Source organism: Orycteropus afer, unplaced genomic scaffold, assembly GCF_000298275.1.
Source record: "Orycteropus afer afer isolate SDZICR_OR568_19922 unplaced genomic scaffold, OryAfe1.0 scaffold00145, whole genome shotgun sequence".
In the NCBI taxonomy this organism is placed as follows: Eukaryota; Metazoa; Chordata; class Mammalia; order Tubulidentata; family Orycteropodidae; genus Orycteropus; species Orycteropus afer.
In genome coordinates this window covers 2,666,336-2,683,677 of record NW_006921732.1, presented here as the reverse complement: position 1 = coordinate 2,683,677, position 17,342 = coordinate 2,666,336, and the positions used below count along the sequence as shown (strand labels likewise).

The 17,342-nt window shown below is 37.8% G+C and overlaps 1 protein-coding gene across 1 annotated transcript in view; it reads left to right on the top strand.

Annotated features, from left to right (window-relative positions):
- The window catches only part of EPS15 (epidermal growth factor receptor pathway substrate 15), a 191,869-nt gene that overhangs the window by 50,385 nt on the left and 124,142 nt on the right, over positions 1-17,342 (top strand). The window contains exons 7-8 of the mRNA XM_042781661.1: positions 522-647; positions 3,557-3,616. Of these exons, the coding sequence (XP_042637595.1) occupies positions 522-647; positions 3,557-3,616 (186 nt within the window). The remainder of the gene's footprint in view (positions 1-521; positions 648-3,556; positions 3,617-17,342) is intronic.

Below are 17,342 nucleotides of genomic sequence, written 5' to 3'. Positions count from 1 at the left end.
GGCAATCTACTTCTGTAGTGATACTGCCTCAGAAACCCAAGGAGGGGTCGCTATGAGTCGGGTCTGACTCGATGGCACATAACAACAACAACAATTTTATTTTTAAATTTATTTGAATTTGAAGCATGTAACTAACACCATATTTAGAAAGTCACAGAAAATCACTAACTAGCTGTGTGTTCTTATAAAAGTTACTTAAATCTTTACTGAGGGTTTAAGTGAGAAAGTTGGTCTAAATGTTTTCAAACCCCATCTAGCTCTGAAATCTTTTAATTTTAAACTAATACTAGAGAAGCAAAAATAACATCTCAGCTACAAAAGGAATGGGACACTGAATTCTTGAGTATAGTTATTTTGAAATTATTGTAATAGAGTTTGATGAAAGAGGAAAACAACAAATACTTTAATATTGAAATGATAAGTCAAAAATATATCATCTATTCTTTGAGTGCTTAATTGTTATAGATATATTTAAATCCTTTTCACCATTATTTAAATTGTGATCTTTTTTTATATTGTAGTCTGAAGATAAGGCCAAATATGATGCAATTTTTGATAGTTTAAGCCCAGTGAATGGATTTCTATCTGGTGATAAAGTGAAACCAGTGTTGCTCAACTCTAAGTTACCTGTGGATATCCTTGGAAGAGTAAGATATTATTAAATTTTAAATGTAATTTTTTATGTATTCTAATTTTGTATCTGCTAGGAACATTTATAGATCTTTGTTTTAAAAAAAAAAATACATGAATCTTGTACAGAGAGATAGCCCAGAAGGCAGGAATGTATAGGAAAGAAGTGCATAGGGAAAAGGTAACTTCAGGGAAGAAGTGGGAAGAGAGCTGTTACCTTATGGGGATTTCAGTCAATGTCATGAAACAAAATGTGTATGAACTATTGCATGGAAAATGAATTTGCTCTGTAAACTTTCATCCAAATCACAATTAAAAAAAAAAACCCACAAATCTTATTTTGAAATTGTATTATTACAGAATTCTGTGTTCTGATTTAATATATAAAATTATTTCCATTTTATTCCTGTGTGCTTATATTGTTTCTAAAGTATGTGTATTTAAAATTAGCTATATACAAACCAAAAGCCCACTGGCGTAGAGTTGATTATTACTCCTGGCGGTCCTATTAGGACAGAGTAAAACTGCCCTATAGTGTTTCCAAGGCTGTAAATCTTTACAGAAGACTGTCATATCTTTCTATCGCAGAGCTGCTGGTGGGTTCAAACAGCTAACATTTTGGTTAGCAGCTAAGTGCTTTAAGCACTGTGCCACCAAGACTCCTTCTAACTGTGTGTTTAAGCCCCTAAATTAGATCCTTATTCCTCTGTACTATACATCTAGTCCTCTGACCTCTCAATTTCTTGCCTCCTTTAATTTCTGGAGACCACTAGTATTTTACATATGACCCTTACTCCCATGGCTATATCATGAACCTTGTCATCAGAATAGTTTCATCTCTGAAATCATAAATTCTTCTCTAGAACTTTCTGTTTTCCTCCATCTCTTTCCTTGATACTTAAACCAAAACCGAACCGAACCTGTGGCCATTGCATTGATGCCAACTCATAGCAACCCCCATTGGGTTTCCGAGGCAATAAATCTTTATAGAAGTAGATTGCCTCATCTTCCTTCCATGGAGTGGCTGGTGGGTTTGAACCGCCAACCTTCTGGTTAGCAGTCAAATGCCTTAGGCACTGCACCACCAGAGCTCCTTTCATAGATACGTGTAAGACTTTAATTCTTTGGCTGCATCAATACTTGTGTCTCTTTTACTTTTCCCCTTTCTTTTGAATTTTCTTTCTTCCTCATCCAACTTGGATTTTTTGGTCCACAGTTTCACATCTATATCCTTATTCTCTGTGCCATATTATATTTCCATCTCTCCTACCTGGTAAAATTCTAAGTTTGTATAAAGCTAATTATCTGCATTCTCTGTGTTTTCAAAAGAACTCTGGTGGTGCAGTGCCTAAGATGTTTGATTGCTAACCAGAAGGTTGGTGGTTCAAACCCACCAGCTGCTCCATGGAAGAAAATGGGGCAATCTACTTCTGTAAGGATTTACCACCTCAGAAATCCAATGGGAGTCACTATGAGTCATAATCAACTCGATGGCAATGAGTTTGGTTTTGTTTTTTTCTGTGGTTGCATATAGATTGCTGAGAAACTCTAAGTAAAGATTGATGTCATCATAAACTCATGGTCCCCACCCTCAACTGGAGGCTCTCTACTGCTAGCCACTACTGTGCTGTTTGCATAGTGATAGCTATCTACCCCTCCTTATACATCATATCTTAACTACTTTCTTTAAAGACTCCAACCCTTTCTTAACTCCTCTGCTTAGTCAGACTACATGGGGTCAAGTCTTGGCTGTACCACTTTTTAGCTATGTGACCTTGGGAAAATCATTAGAAAACTGTGTGTCAGTTTTCTAATTTTTAAAATGGGCATAATAATTCTTGATTTATAGGATTGTAAGGATTAAATGTGATAACGTTTGTAGAGTACATACCGCAGCACTTGGTATGTACTCTGAATACTGGCTGCCATGATGATGATGATGATGCCAGTGATGATAACAACCACCACCATCATCACCAACCACCAGTACTATGAATACTGGATTAGTGCTGTTGTATAGAATAGGTGCTCAAAGAATACTGACTGAAAACCCACTTTCTAATATTGCTACCCACTAATAATAATTTCTCTGCTATGAAGATTTCTAAAAGATAAATAGGATTCTGTCATTTTTTGAATAAAATTAGCCCTTTAGTTGTTTCCCATCACACTTAGGTTAAAGCCCAAATTCTTTTCAAGTCACCTAATGCGCAGGCACTTTGTTTTCTCCAATCTATCTCTAACCTGCTACTCTCTCCCTGTACCAAGTAAAATTTTATTAGTGATTTAAATATCATCTTTTCAAGAACGTAAAATAGTTTTTATATCTGCTCTGTGGAATCAACTCTGGATTTAGACCAAGACTACCAGGGCCTTTCAGGTTTCATTTTTTCTTTGTAAGCCCTCAGCATTGGACAATAAATGATTAATAGCACAATACTTGTTTTAACTGATTAGACCTTCTGTAGTATAAGGAAAATAATGATGGACTCAAAGACTGATTCTGTTACTTAATAATAGTTTCATGATCCTGGATAAGTTCTGTAGTCTCATACTTAAAAGAGAGTCACAGTACCCCATGGGATTTTTGTGTAAATTGAGTTGTTTGTGAAAGAAGATTATAATTTTTAAGTATTTTATAAATAGTTGTTTTCTTACTTGAGAGGAATATAGTGCTATTTTCTTTAAATTTTTCAGAAGGAATTTCTATTTAAAAATAATTGATATTAAGAATTAATAGTTCTTTTTACAAAAATGTTAATATAACATACAATAGTAATGATCAGTATAATTGAAATTTCTCAGAGAAATAGAAATTATGGTGTTTATGTTATATTTTTCCTCCCCCCCTTATATGCATATGGTGTTTACAAGTAGCACATTAAATGAAAGTACATTAATTTTTCTCAATTCTTCCTTTTTTTAGGTTTGGGAGTTGAGTGATATTGACCATGATGGGATGCTTGACAGAGATGAGTTTGCAGTTGTAAGTAATGTAATCAGTGCTCTTACGGTCTTAACACATCATGATAGTCTCGCAAGTAAAAATTTCCTATTGTTGGTTCATCCTTAGAAGAGAACTATATTTGCAAAAGATTTTTGGTATGAATGTTATAGCTTACATTTATAAGCAGTCAGTAAATAACATTTTAAATAAATAGACTAAAAAAGAAAAAAAAGCTTATGTTTTCTCTGTCTTCGTTTTGTTTGACTCTAAGGTACATAGGAGTATGTTGTTGTTAGGTACCCTTAAGTCGGTTCTGACTCACAGTGACCTTATGTACAACAGAACGAAACACTGCCTGGTCCTGTGCCAGTTTCACAGTCCTTGCTATACTTGAGCCCATTGTTGTGGCCATTGTGTCAGCTATCTTGTTGAGGATCTTTCCCTTTTTTGCTGACCCTGTACTTTACCAAGCATGATGTTCTACTCCAGGGACTGGTCCCTTTTGACAGCATGACCAAAGTAGGTGAGACAAAGTCTGGCCATTCTAACTTCTAAGGAGCATTCTAGCTGTACTTCTTCCAAGACAGATTTGTTCCTTCTTCTGGCAGTCCATGGTATTTTCAGTATCCTTTGCCAGCACCGTAATTCATGTGCATCAGTTTTCCTTCATTCTTCCATATTGTCCAGCTTTCATGTGCATAACCAAAACCAAACTCACTGCCATGGAGTTGGATCTGACTCATAGCGACCCCTCCTTGGGTTTCTGAAGTGGTATCATTGCGGAAGTAGATTGCCCAACCTTCCTTCCAACTAGTAGCTGGTAGGTTTGAACCACCAGCCTTCTGGTTAGCAGTCAAACACCTCAGGCACTACACCACCAGAGCTCCCTTCATGTGCATATGACACTATTAAAAATACCATAGCCTGAGTTAGGCACACCTTAGTCTTCAAAGTCATATTTTTGCTCTTTGACACTTTGAAAATGAAGGCGCCTTGTAGCAGATTGGCCCGGTGCAAAACAATGTCTGATATATTGACTGCTGCTTCCTTGGGTATTGATTGTGTATCCAGGTAAAATGAAATCTTTTACAACTTCAGTCTTTTCTCCATCTATCATGATACTGCGTATTAGTCCTATTGTAAGGATTTTTGTTTTCTTTATGTTGAGGTGTAATTCATACTGAAGACTATAATCTTTGATATTCATCAGCAAGTGCTTCATGCCATCTTCACTTTCAGCAAGTAAGGTTTTGTCTTCTGCATATTGCAAGTTGTTAATGAGTCTCCAATCCTGATACTATGTTGTTGTTCTTACAGTTCAGCTTTTCAGGTTATTTGCTTAGTATACAGATTGAATAAGTATGTGGAAAGAATACAACCCTGATGCACACCCTTGCTGCTTTTAAACCATGCAGTATCCCCTTGTTCTGTTTGAATGATAGTGTCTTTGTCTATATACAGGTTTCTCATGAGATCAATTAAATGTTCTGGAATTCTGTTCTTCACAATGTTATCCATAATTTGTTATAATCCACACAGTCAAATGTGTTTGCATAGTCAATAAAACAACAGCTAAACATCTTTCTGATATTCTTTGCTTTCAGCCAAGATCCATGTCCATCTGACATCAGCAGTGATACCTCGTGTTCCATGTCCTCTTCTGAATCTGGCTTAAATTTCTGGCAGTTCCTTATCAGTATATCGCTGTAACTGTTTTTGAATTATCTTTGGCAAAATTTTACTTGCATGGGATATTAATGATAATGTTCCATGGTTTCTGTATTCTGTTGGATCACCTTTCTTTCTTTCTTCTTTTTTATGGCTTACTTAATTCAGTTTATTTTTCCTGTACAAAAACCACTATGTGGTGGCCATAGTTGGATCCTGGGTCCTCTGCACGGAGACTGTGGTGTGGGTCTTTATGAGATGGTCAATGAACTCCTGGTAGGGAGACTTGGTGAACACGCTCTTCTTCCAGAGATTGGTGGTAAGGTAGCTGTAGGTCTTAGAGATGGCATTAAGGTGGCCTTGGCAAAGTTGCCCAGGGTGGCCCCCTGGCTGAGGTGTAGCAGTTATTGTTACCAGCCAGCAGCAGCAGCTACTTAGGCATGGGGGGAGACTGTGTCAGTGCCTCTGGGTGCAGAGATACTGGGCACCAGCATAAAGCTTCAACAGCCAGTCATCTTGCCGGGTATAGTGTGAGGCTTGCCGATCTTCTTCGCCCGGTAGCCTCTTAGCACTGGGACAATGGAGTGCTTGGCCAGGATAATGGCTTCACAGATGACAGTGGGCACCTCTCAGAGCACTTAATGCCCAGCCTGACATGGCCATTGTAGTCCCCGATGGTGACGAATGCCTTGAACCTGGTCCACTGGCTGATGTGCGTGTGCTTTGGCATGAACATGATTTTTAAACCTTTGTCCTTATGGGACATCTCCAGGAAGTCAATAATCTCAAACTCCTTGATAGACAAGGAGAAAAGATAGATCTCCTCCAAGGACTTGATCATCATGTCCTTGACCAGATGGCTCAGCTTGGTGATGGGGAGCCACTCCTTGTCTTTGGCTTTGCCTCCATAAGCTCTGCAGCACTGGCCATAGCCCAAACCATGGCCCTGACCCGGGCCCCATAAGCCACTATTGAAACCTCCGCGGAAGCTGCCTCAGGCCTCTGGGGCCTCCAGGCCATCCCGCTGCACTGGTGTGATACGCCATTTGGTTTTTTCTCATAGACGAAGCTGGACTGCCTTTCTTTGGAATGGGCACAAGTAGGGATCTCTTCCAGTCGGTTGGCCCGGTAGCTGTCTTCCAGATTTCTTGGAATAAATGAGTTAATGCCTCTGGTGATACATCCATTTATTGAAACATCTCAATGGGTATTTCATCAGTTGCTGGAGTCTGTTTTTAGCCAGTTCCTTCAGTGCAGCTTGGACTTCCTTCAGTGCCATTGGTTATTGATCATATGTGACCTCCTGAAGTGGTTGAATATTGACCAGTTCTTTTTGTTACAGTGACTCTGTGTATTCCTTCTATCTTCTTTTGATGCTCCTGCATGGTTCAGTAATTTCCCATAGCATCCTTCAGTACTGCAGCTGGAGGCTTCAATTTTTCTTCAGTTGTTTCAGCTTGAGAAATGCTAAATGTGTTCTTCCCTTCTAATTCCAAGTCTTTGCACATTTCATCGTGATAATTTACTTTGTCCTCTTGAGCCACCCTTTGAAGTCTTCTGTTTGCCTCTTTTATTTCATCATTTCTTCCACTCACTTTAGGTACTTTCCACTCAAGAGCAAGTTGCAGAATCTCCTTTGACATCCATTTTGGTGTTTTCTTTCTTTCCTGTCTTTTCAAAACCTTTTGCTTTCTCCATGTATGATGTTTTTGATGTCATATCACAACTCATCTGGTCTTTGATCATTGATATCATTGATGTTCAGTGCATCAATTCTTATCTTCAGATGTTTTGTAAATTCAGGTGGGATATAATCAAGGTCATATTTTGGCTCTCGTGGATTTGTTTTAATTTTCAGTTTCACATTGAACTTGCATATGAGCAATTGATGGTCTGTTCCACAGTCAGCTCCTGACCTTGCTCTGACTGATGATACTGAGCTTCTCCATTACCTCTTTTCACAGATGTGGTTGATTTGTTGGTGAGTCAGCTGACTTACCAGTTTGTCATACTGTGGTAGTTTGCATGTTGTTTTGATGCTCCAAGTTGTGCTGCTGGTATTTCAAATACCAACAGGGTCACCTATGAGGGCAGGTTTCAGCAGAGCTTCCGCACTGAGACACACTAAGAAGAAGGATTTGGTAGTCCAATTCTGAAAAAATTGACCACTGAAAACCTTATGAATAGCAGTGAAACTGTTTGATAAGTGCCAGAAGATGAGCCTGTCAAGTTGGAAGACACTCAATATATGACTGAGGAAGAGCTGCCTCCTTAAAACAGAGGTAACCTTAATGATGTAGATGGAGGAAGGGTTTTGGAACCTTTGTTTGCTGATGTGGCATGCCTGAAAATGAGAAGAAACAGCTGTGAACATTCATTAATAACCAGAACATAGAATGTACAAAGTACGAATATAGGATAATTGGAAGTTGTCAAAAATAAAATGGAACACAAACAGATAGATACCCTAAGCATTAGTGAGCTGAAAAGGACTGCTATTGGCCATTTTGAACTGGACAATCATATGGTCTGCTATACCAGGAATGACTCACTGAAGAGGAATGGTGTCACATTCATTGTCAAAAAGAACATGTTAAGATCTGTCCTGAAGTACAGTGCTGTCAGTGACAGGGTAATATCCATATGTCTATAAGGAAGACCAGTTAATGCTACTGTTATTCAAATTACGCACCAACCACTAAAGCCAAAGGTGAAGATGCTGAAGATTTTTACCAACTCCTGCAGTCTGAAATTGACCAGACAGGCAATCAGAATATATTGGTAAATTACTGATGATTGGAATTTGAAAGTTGGAAACAAAGATGCATCATTTGTTGTTGTTATGTACCGTCAAGTCGGACTAACTCATAGTGACTCCTCCTTGGGTTTCCAAGGTGGTATCACTACGGAAGTAGATTGTCCAGCCTTCCTTCTGAGGAGTGCCTGGTGGATGCATCATTGGTAGTTGGAAAATATGGCCTTGTTTGTAGAAATGACGCTGAAGATCGCATGATAGAATTTTGAACAATCAGTGACTTACTCATTGAAAATACCATTTTTCAACAATATAAGTGGCCAGGTAGAATACACATAGGAATATGTTGTTGTTATTGTTGTTATGTGCTATCGAGTCGGACCTGACTCATAGAGACCCCTCCTTGGGTTTCCGAGGCAGTATCTCTATGGAAGTAGATTGTTCATCTTCCTTCCGAGGAGTGGCTGGTGGGTTTGAACCGCCAGCCTTCTGGTTAGCAGTCAAGTGCCTTAGGCTTTGAATAATGCTCTGTAAAGATGCTGAGTGCTCTTGTCTTTTGTATTCCAAATTGACCAGACATCTCAGGACCTGACGCTGGTATGGCATAATTTTGCTTCATGTATACCCCAACTTTTTCACATTTATTTCATTAAAAGAAAAAAATGAATAATACTTTAGTTTCACTTTATTTATGAAGGCAGAGAAAGTTTTGACATTTTGTCTTAGGACATAATAGCCATAGTATTTGGGTAGCTAATTCCAAGTAGTCTTCTGTCTCTTCCTTAAGGGTTAGATAAAACTGCTGTGAGTTCATTACTGGCGAATCACTAATCCCCAGTTAAATTTTTTATTTGGAAATTAGTTTGTCAATTTTCCATTTTCTTTAGCTAAGGAACATCCATCCATCCATTTCCTTGACTTTCAAACATATTGCCTCAAATTCGTATTTTTCTCTTTTGGGTTTATGCTTGTGCTCCTTTCTTACTCCAAATCTTTTGTATTTTTTTGTTCTCATTTTTTGTTTAATTTATTTATTGATCTTTCTAAAAAAAGACATCTTTTGGATGTTTTATCCTCTCAATTATTTTTTAACTTTTATTTCATTCTTTTTAATTTTGATCTTAATTCTCTTTTCCTAGTTTCTGATTATTTTGTTATTCTTTGTTTTTTAATTTCCGAAGATGAATACTATATCCTTTTACTGTTAATTATCTTTAATATTGAGAGCATTTAAAGGATACAGTTTCCCTTAAATATAGGTTTAGTTGGATTTCATATGTATTGGTATAAATTGTTCTCTTTTTCCCTACTTTCTAGATAATTTCTAATTTTCTTTGATCTTCTGATTAGGACTGTTTCCTAATTTCAAAGTAGTTAAGTTTTGCTGTTATTGTTACCTTTGTATGTACTTTTCATTTGATTAGATTATGACTAGAGTATGCGGTGTATAAAATTTCACTTTAAAAAATTTGCTAAAATGTACCAAATGTGAGTGACCAATATGGCAGCATTGAGGATGAGAAAGACATAGAGAGGTACATGGGAGGAACAGACAACAAACATGAACCCTTTTGCGCATACAGTACTGCATTGTCAGTGAAGGCAAACTTGGGTATATGGATGGATAGATGGGTAGACAGGCTAAACAATTAGGTATGTCTATGAAATGGGGAGTGTATCCAAGAACATATATAGGGTTGGCAGACAATGGTCCTATAAGTTTATGTGAATGATCAGAATTCCCAGGTATATAGTAGAGCTGACAAGGGGCAAGGTTGTGGTCACTGCTTGGTCACAGCCAGCTACCCAGAGCGACCGAGTAGTTGATCCTGTGGGCTTGGGACCATAGTCGCAGGGGACATCAAGCTCAATTGGCATAACATACTATACAAAACATTGTTCCACCTCCTACTTTAGCGAGTAGTGACTGAGATCTTAAAAGCTAGCAAGCTGCCATCTAGATCCAACGATTGGTCTCTCCTTGTCCAGAGCAAAGAAGAATGAAGAAAACCAAAATTCATGGAAACAATTAGTCCTATTGACTGGTACACCATCCGATCTGCAGCCTATACAACTATGAGACCAGAAGAACTAGATGGTGCCCAGCTACCACTGTCATCCACTTGGAAGGGGATCTATGTAGGAGATCCTTGATAGAGAGGGAGAACAATGTGGAACAAAACTCAAAATCATTTGGAGAAAAAAAAAAAAAAAGGTGGGGACCAGGTTTGCTAGTCCAATAGAGCCTGGTGGAACCACTGAGACTATGGCCCCTAGCTGCCCTTCAGGTCTGGAATTGAACCCACACCTGTGGTTTCCAGCCAAACAAAATACAGGCATATGAGTTGAACATTTACCTCAAGTAGATACACTCCTTGGAGAGAACATTCATGGGAGAAAGAAGGGCTGCTTATGCACAGGGAGACAGCTCAGGGGGCAGGAGTATGTGGAGGGTTGGACACAGGGAAGAGGTAACTATGGGGAGGAAGTGGGAGGGGAGCTGTTGCATTGTGGTAAACTATGGTCAATGACATGAGACAAAGTGTATGTGAACTGCTGTATGGAAAGTGAATTTGCTCTGTAAATCTTCACTGAAATCACAATAAAAAAAAAATACATTAAAAAATTTGCTTAAGATTTTTTGTTGTTGTTGCCAAGTTCAGCATATAGTTTATATATGTTCTGTGTATTTGTCAACATTTCTGTTTAGAGGATGTTGTTGTTAGTTGCTATTGAGTCAGTTTTCTCTGATTCATCATGGTGACCTCATGAACAAACATTATTGCAATCATAAAATAACTAACATCTGAAAATTTTTAAGTTACCTTCCTAAATAATGAAATGTAAAGATAATATACTTAATCATACTCATCAGTCCTTTTGGACCATTGCAAGTTATATGTGCTTGATTTTCTGGCTTGTTGAAGTATAATGTAGATATTTTCTTTAAAATAATCTTATTTTACTAATTAACCAAAACCTAATTGAATCTGACAGTCTTTATATCCACGACTTTAAAATTCTTACTAAAATTTGCTGTGTTTATTTTTTTAATAGAAACAAATAAAAGTTAATGAAAGATTTGAACTTGCTTTGTTGAATTACAATGTAGATTTTTCTTTTAAAAAGAATAACTTCCTATTTCATTAATGAACTTCAAAACTTGGTTAAACCTTAATCTTTTTGTTCAAGGCTTATCTTTAGGATTGTCAGCCAGTGTCTTTCTTTCCTCATAAAAGAGTTTTGGGTTGGTTTTTTAAATTAGAATAAATAAAATTGAGGTTAGTGAGAGATTCTAATTTGTGTAACTTCTGTTACCATGTCAACCTTTAATGAATGGCCCTTGTTTCTTTTTAAATGTAAGTGCTTTTTCATATTCTCAAAAACCCAGTGGTTTTAATTAAAAATCCAGAATTGTGTTGTTGGGTTTGTTTGTTTTTAAAACTGAATTTGATATTGTGTGGATATTCTCGTCACAAATAAAAGGATTTTGAAGGTTATGTCTGTTTTGTGTGTGTGTGTTTGCATATATACATGCACATTTACATGCAGATAAAATAGATCTTAAAAATTATTTTAACCCCTTGAATGTAGAAAATTTTTTTATTTATGACTATGTCTGCATGCTCAATGATGAATTATATGATTGGAGTATGATATGAAGGATATTGGACATCTGTTTCCCTTATTTTACTTCTGACTCATTTACCTTAGTAGAAAGTCTCTGACAGGACACTAAGGGGACATTTTGTAAAATAACTAAATTTTCCTCTCTAATGCAGTCTACTTCTATAAAGATTTACCATCTTGGAAACCCAGTGGGGGTCGCTATGAGTTGGAATTGACGTGATGGTAATGGTTTTGGGCTTTAATATCAATTTGAAAACTAAAAATATAAATAAAATTATGGAATTGGCTTTGAATCAAAGGAAGCAACTAATAATCATGTTAAAGTTTATTATTGCTGGAGTAAGTTCCACAAGTGTGTAGTGCTATTCTGTAAAATAATTATTTGTTTTATTAGGACCAAAGCTACTGCTTTTAAACTTACAGGAAAGGCCTGAAAATCTTGTAATCCATTATATGATGAATGAGCTTATATTCATGCTTTTTAAAAAAAAATTTTATTGTGATTTGGGTGAAAATTTACAGAGCAAATTCATTTTCTGAACAGCAGCTCAAATACACTTTATGTCTCATGACAGTGACTGCAATTTCCCACAGTGCAACAGCTCCCCTCCCACTTCCTCCCCGTAGTTACCTCTTCCCTGTATCCTTCCCTCCCATGCATTCCTGCCCCCAAGCTATCTCCCCATCCATACACAGTCCTCCTATTCTCCTGTGATTGAGCTCATATGCTTGTCTTTTGTTTGGCTGGAAGCCGCAGGAGTGGGTTCAGTTCCAGACCTGAAGGGCAGCTAGGGGCCATAGTCTCAGTGGTTCATCAGGTTCTATCAGACCAGCAAACCTGGTCCTTTTTTTAATAATTTTTAGTTTTGTTCCACATTGTTCTCCCACTCTATCCAGGATCTCTTACATAGATCCCCCTTTGAGTGGTTGACAGTGGTAGCTGGGCACCATCTAGTTCTTCTGGTCTCATAGTCATATAGGCTGAGGATTGCATGGTGTATCAGTCTACTGATGCTTTTAAAAATAAATAAATAAATTTTTAGGGTTGGATAAGATCTTACATATTATTTCTAAGCACAGCAGTTAATGGCAGAACCAGAGCTACCTTGGCTAGACTTATGCCCTGTTCCTTTTTTCAACAACACAAATGGCAGCTGTCCACATGGACTTCGCCAGTTGGAGTACACAGGAATTAGATTGACTACATATGTGGCAAGAGGTGATGGAGAAGCTCAATCTCTTCAGCCGAAACAAGGCCAGGAGCTGACTGTGGAACAGACCATCAACTGCTCATATGCAAGTTCAAGTTGATGCTGAAGACAATTAAAAGAAGTCCACGAGAGCCAAAATATGACCTTGATTACATCCATTCTGAATTTAGAGACTGTCTAAAGAATAGATTTGATGCACTGAACACCAGTGACTGAAAACCAGAGGAATTGTGGGATGACATCAAGAACATCATCGAAGAAAGCAAGAGGTTATTATAAAGACAGGAAAGGAAGAAAAGACCACAATGGATGTCAGAAGAGACTGTGAAACTTGCCCTTGAATGGCAAGTGGCTAAAGTGGATGGAATAATTGACAGGATAAAAGAGCTGAACAGAAGATTTCAAAGAGAAGCTCAAGCAGACAGAGCCAATTACTATAATGAAATGTGCAAAGACTTGGAGTTGAAAAATCAGAATGGAAGAACAAGCTCAGCATTTCTCAAGCTGAAAGAACTGAGGAAAAAATTTAAGCCTTGAATTTGCAGTATTGAAAAATTCCATGGCCAATATGTTGAATAATGCAGGAAACATCAAAAGAAGATGGATGGAATACACAGTCACTATACCAAAAATAATTGATAGATGATCATCCATTTCAGGAGGGGGCATATGATCAAGAACCAATGGTATTGAAGGAAGAAGTCAAAACTACACTGAAGGAATTGGCAAAAAACGAGGCTCTGGGAATTGACAGCGTACCCATTGAGATGTTTCAACAAATGGATGGTGTGATGGAGGCACTAACTCATCTATGCCAAGAGATTTGGAAGGCAGCTACCTAGCCAAATGACTGGAATAGATCCATAATTATACCCATTCCAAAGAAAGGTGATCCCATGGAATGTGGAAGTTAGTGAACAATATCATTAATATTATATGCAAGTAAAAATCTAACTGAAGATAATTAAAAAATGGTTGCAGCAGTATATTGACAGAGAACTTCCAGAAATGCCAGTTGGATTCAGAAGGGGATGTGATGGCGAGGGATATCATAGCTAATGTCAGATTGATTTTGGCTCAGTGCAAAGAATACCAGAAAGGTGTTTACTTGTGTTTTATTGATTATGCAAAGGAATTCAGTTGTGTGGATCACAACAAATTATGGATAACATTGAGAAGAATGGGAATTCCAAAACAGTTAATTATACTCATGAGGAACCTGTACATAGATCAGGAGACTGTCGTTCAATCAGAACAAGGGGATATTGCATGGTTTAAAATCAGGAAGGGAGTGCGTTAGGGTTGTATCCTTTCACCATACTTATTCAGTCTGTATGCTGAGCAAATAATACAAGAAGCTGGGCCATATGAAGAAGAACGTGACGTCAGAATTAGGGGAAGGCTCATTAACAACCTGAGATACGCAGACAACACAACTTTGTGTGACTTGGAGCACATCCTGATGAAAATTAAAGACTTCAGTCTGCAGTATGGATTACACTTCAATATAAAGAAAGCAAAAATCCTCACAACTGGACCAATAAGCAGCATTACAATAGATGGAGAAAAATTGAAGTTATCAAAGACTTTGTATTGGTTGGTTGACAATCAACATCAATGGAAGCAGTACTCAAGACATCAAAAGATGTATTGTGGTTCAGCTAGGGGTTTGGAGATTAGCAGCTTGAGGCAGATTGGTCAAGTGCAGTGGTGTGCAAGGTGGACATCAGGCACTGTACATCTCTTTCTCATTTCTTCTCACTGAGCCATGACACCAGCCCTTGAGAATTTAAAATAAAGACTTCTGGTAAGATGGAGGAATAGGCAGACAAGCTCCACAGACCCTCTTCAACAAAGAAAAGGAAAACCAAATGACAAAGTTACAGAAGATAATCCTGGAGTCCTGAGCTTTGAAAGGAAGTATACAGAAGTGGATTAGGCACCAACTAGTGGAAAAACCTGAATGAAAACAGTGAGTATGGAGATGGTTGGAGGAATGAACTATAAGCTACTCTCACAGGACCAACAGCCTGAATATTTCTAAGTGGTGTTGGGACCTGAGAATTGACCTAAAGATCAGCCCTGGTCACCAAGGGCTGCAGGAATGACTGAGCTGGTGGCCTATGACTAGAAAGGGAAACAGCAAGGAGGGAGACAACCTGAATTGTGGACTTTTTGCTGTCCAGAGGATGCAGCCATTTTGATTGTTTACATGTGGCGGACATTTTGGATATTTAAAGTGACTGAGGGCACAGCCATTTTTAATGTTTATGAGCAGCGGTGAATTTGGATATTTAAAGTGACTGAGGGCGCAGTTATTTTGAATGCTTACAAGCAGCAGCCATTTTTTATATTGAAAGCGACCAAGGGCACAGACATTTTGAATGTTTACAAGCAGCAGCCATTTTGGATTTTACAGTGACAGCATTCTCATTTGGATTCCAGGGATCTAAGAATAGGCTCCATTTGCCAAGGACAGCAGGGATATACAGGAGGCAGACAATGAGAAAGGAGACAGGTGGTGAGTGTATAATTTCTGCCAACTAGCGAATAGAGGAGCACAGCACAGTACCCTGGTTACATAGATAACATATAAAGAAAATGAAAGTCATAGGCAAGTCACTGCAACATAGAATCACCAATTAAATATAATCACAAAAATGTCACAATGCCTCGGAGACAACAGAGCATTACAGTCCACACAAAGAAGCAAGATAAAGTAGGAGAAACACGGGACCAGGATGCAGACCCACAACACATCCCTGAGGAAGACACAGCATTGAAACTCCCTGAGAAGGAATTAAAAAGAATTATATTTATGTACTTTCAATAAATTGAGAAACAGATTGAGGAAAACACTGACAAAATTGAGGAAAACACAAAGGAGACCCTAGAACAATTTTGAAAGACAATACAAGAACAAAATGACAAATGAAAAATTAGAAATGACACAAAATCTCAGGTAGAAATCCAGGCGATTAATACTAAATTTTCAGAAATAGATAACTCATTGAACAGGCATAGGAGTAGAAATGAATCAATGGAAGACAGAATTAGTGAGATTGGAGGCAAATACCTCAATACTTCTTTGGAAAGCAGTCAATCAGAAAAAAAGATTTTTTAAAAAAATGAAGAAAACCTAAGGTTCATGTGGGATAACATAACCCAGAAACCAACCCAGTTATAGAGATATCCAAAGTAAATAAGTCTACAAGATTGTAAACTGGGAACCAAAGACATCAATTGAGAAATGAAGACAACTACAAACCAAAAAGAGGGAAAAAACTGTGTAATTACAGAACTTCTAAGTGGTAGGGAAGTCAAGACAACTACAAGATAGAATGTACTGTTCTAGACTTGGGAAGAAATTATAAATCATAGGGTAACCTCAAGGAAAAATGATAAACCTCCACATGAAAATAAAAAAGAGGACTAGTCCAAATATTTAGCAAATACTAAAACAATAGCAATGAAGAAAGTGACAACACGATTCATAAACAAAATGAGCTCAGCACAGAAAATTATTTGGAACAAAGAAATCACTACGAAAAAGCACATAACAAAATGACAGCAACAAAATCCTACCAAAACAAAAACCAAACTCACTGCCATCAAGTCGGATCCGGCTCATAGTGACCTCTCCTTGGGTTTCTGAGGCGGTATCACTACAGAAGTAGATCGCCCAAACAAATTTGTACTTGTCAATAATTACACATCTGACAAGGGACTTATCTCTAAAATTTATAGAAAACTCCAACACCTCAACAACACAAAGATGAACAATCCAATTAAAAAATGAGCGGAAGACATGAATGGACACTTCACCACAGATGATATTCAGGCTGCCAGCAAATACGTGAAGAAATGCTCATGATCATTAGCCATCAGAGAGATGCAAATCAAAACAACAATGAGATACTATCTCACTCCAGCACTAATGGCAAAGTTCAACAAGACAGAAAGTGGTGGATGCTGGCGAGAATGGGGAGAGATTAGGACTCTCATACACTGCTGGTGGGACTGTAAAATGATATAACCACTGTGGAAAACAGTATGCCAATTCCTTAAAAAGTTGGAAATGGAAATGCCATTTGATCCAGCACTCCCATTACTAGGCATATATATCCTAAAGAAGTGAGATCCAGGACAAGAGCAGATACATGCACACCCAATGTTCATCACAGTACTATTTACAATGGCAAAAAGATGGAAACAACCTACATGCACATCAACAGAAGAATGGATAAGCAAACTGGTACATAAACACAGTGGAATACTGTGCAACCCTAAATAATAATGTAGAATCTGCAAAACATGGCGTAACATGAATGAACTTGGAGGACATTATGCTGAGTGAAAGAAGTCAATCACAGATGGACAAATACAGTATTAGTTCATTATTGTAAAAAGTCAAAGGTTTATATGTGTAAGGGAACTTACTTTGTTGGTTACCAGGGGTGGGAGGGAAGGGGAGAGAACATTGCAAAAAAAAAAAAAAAGA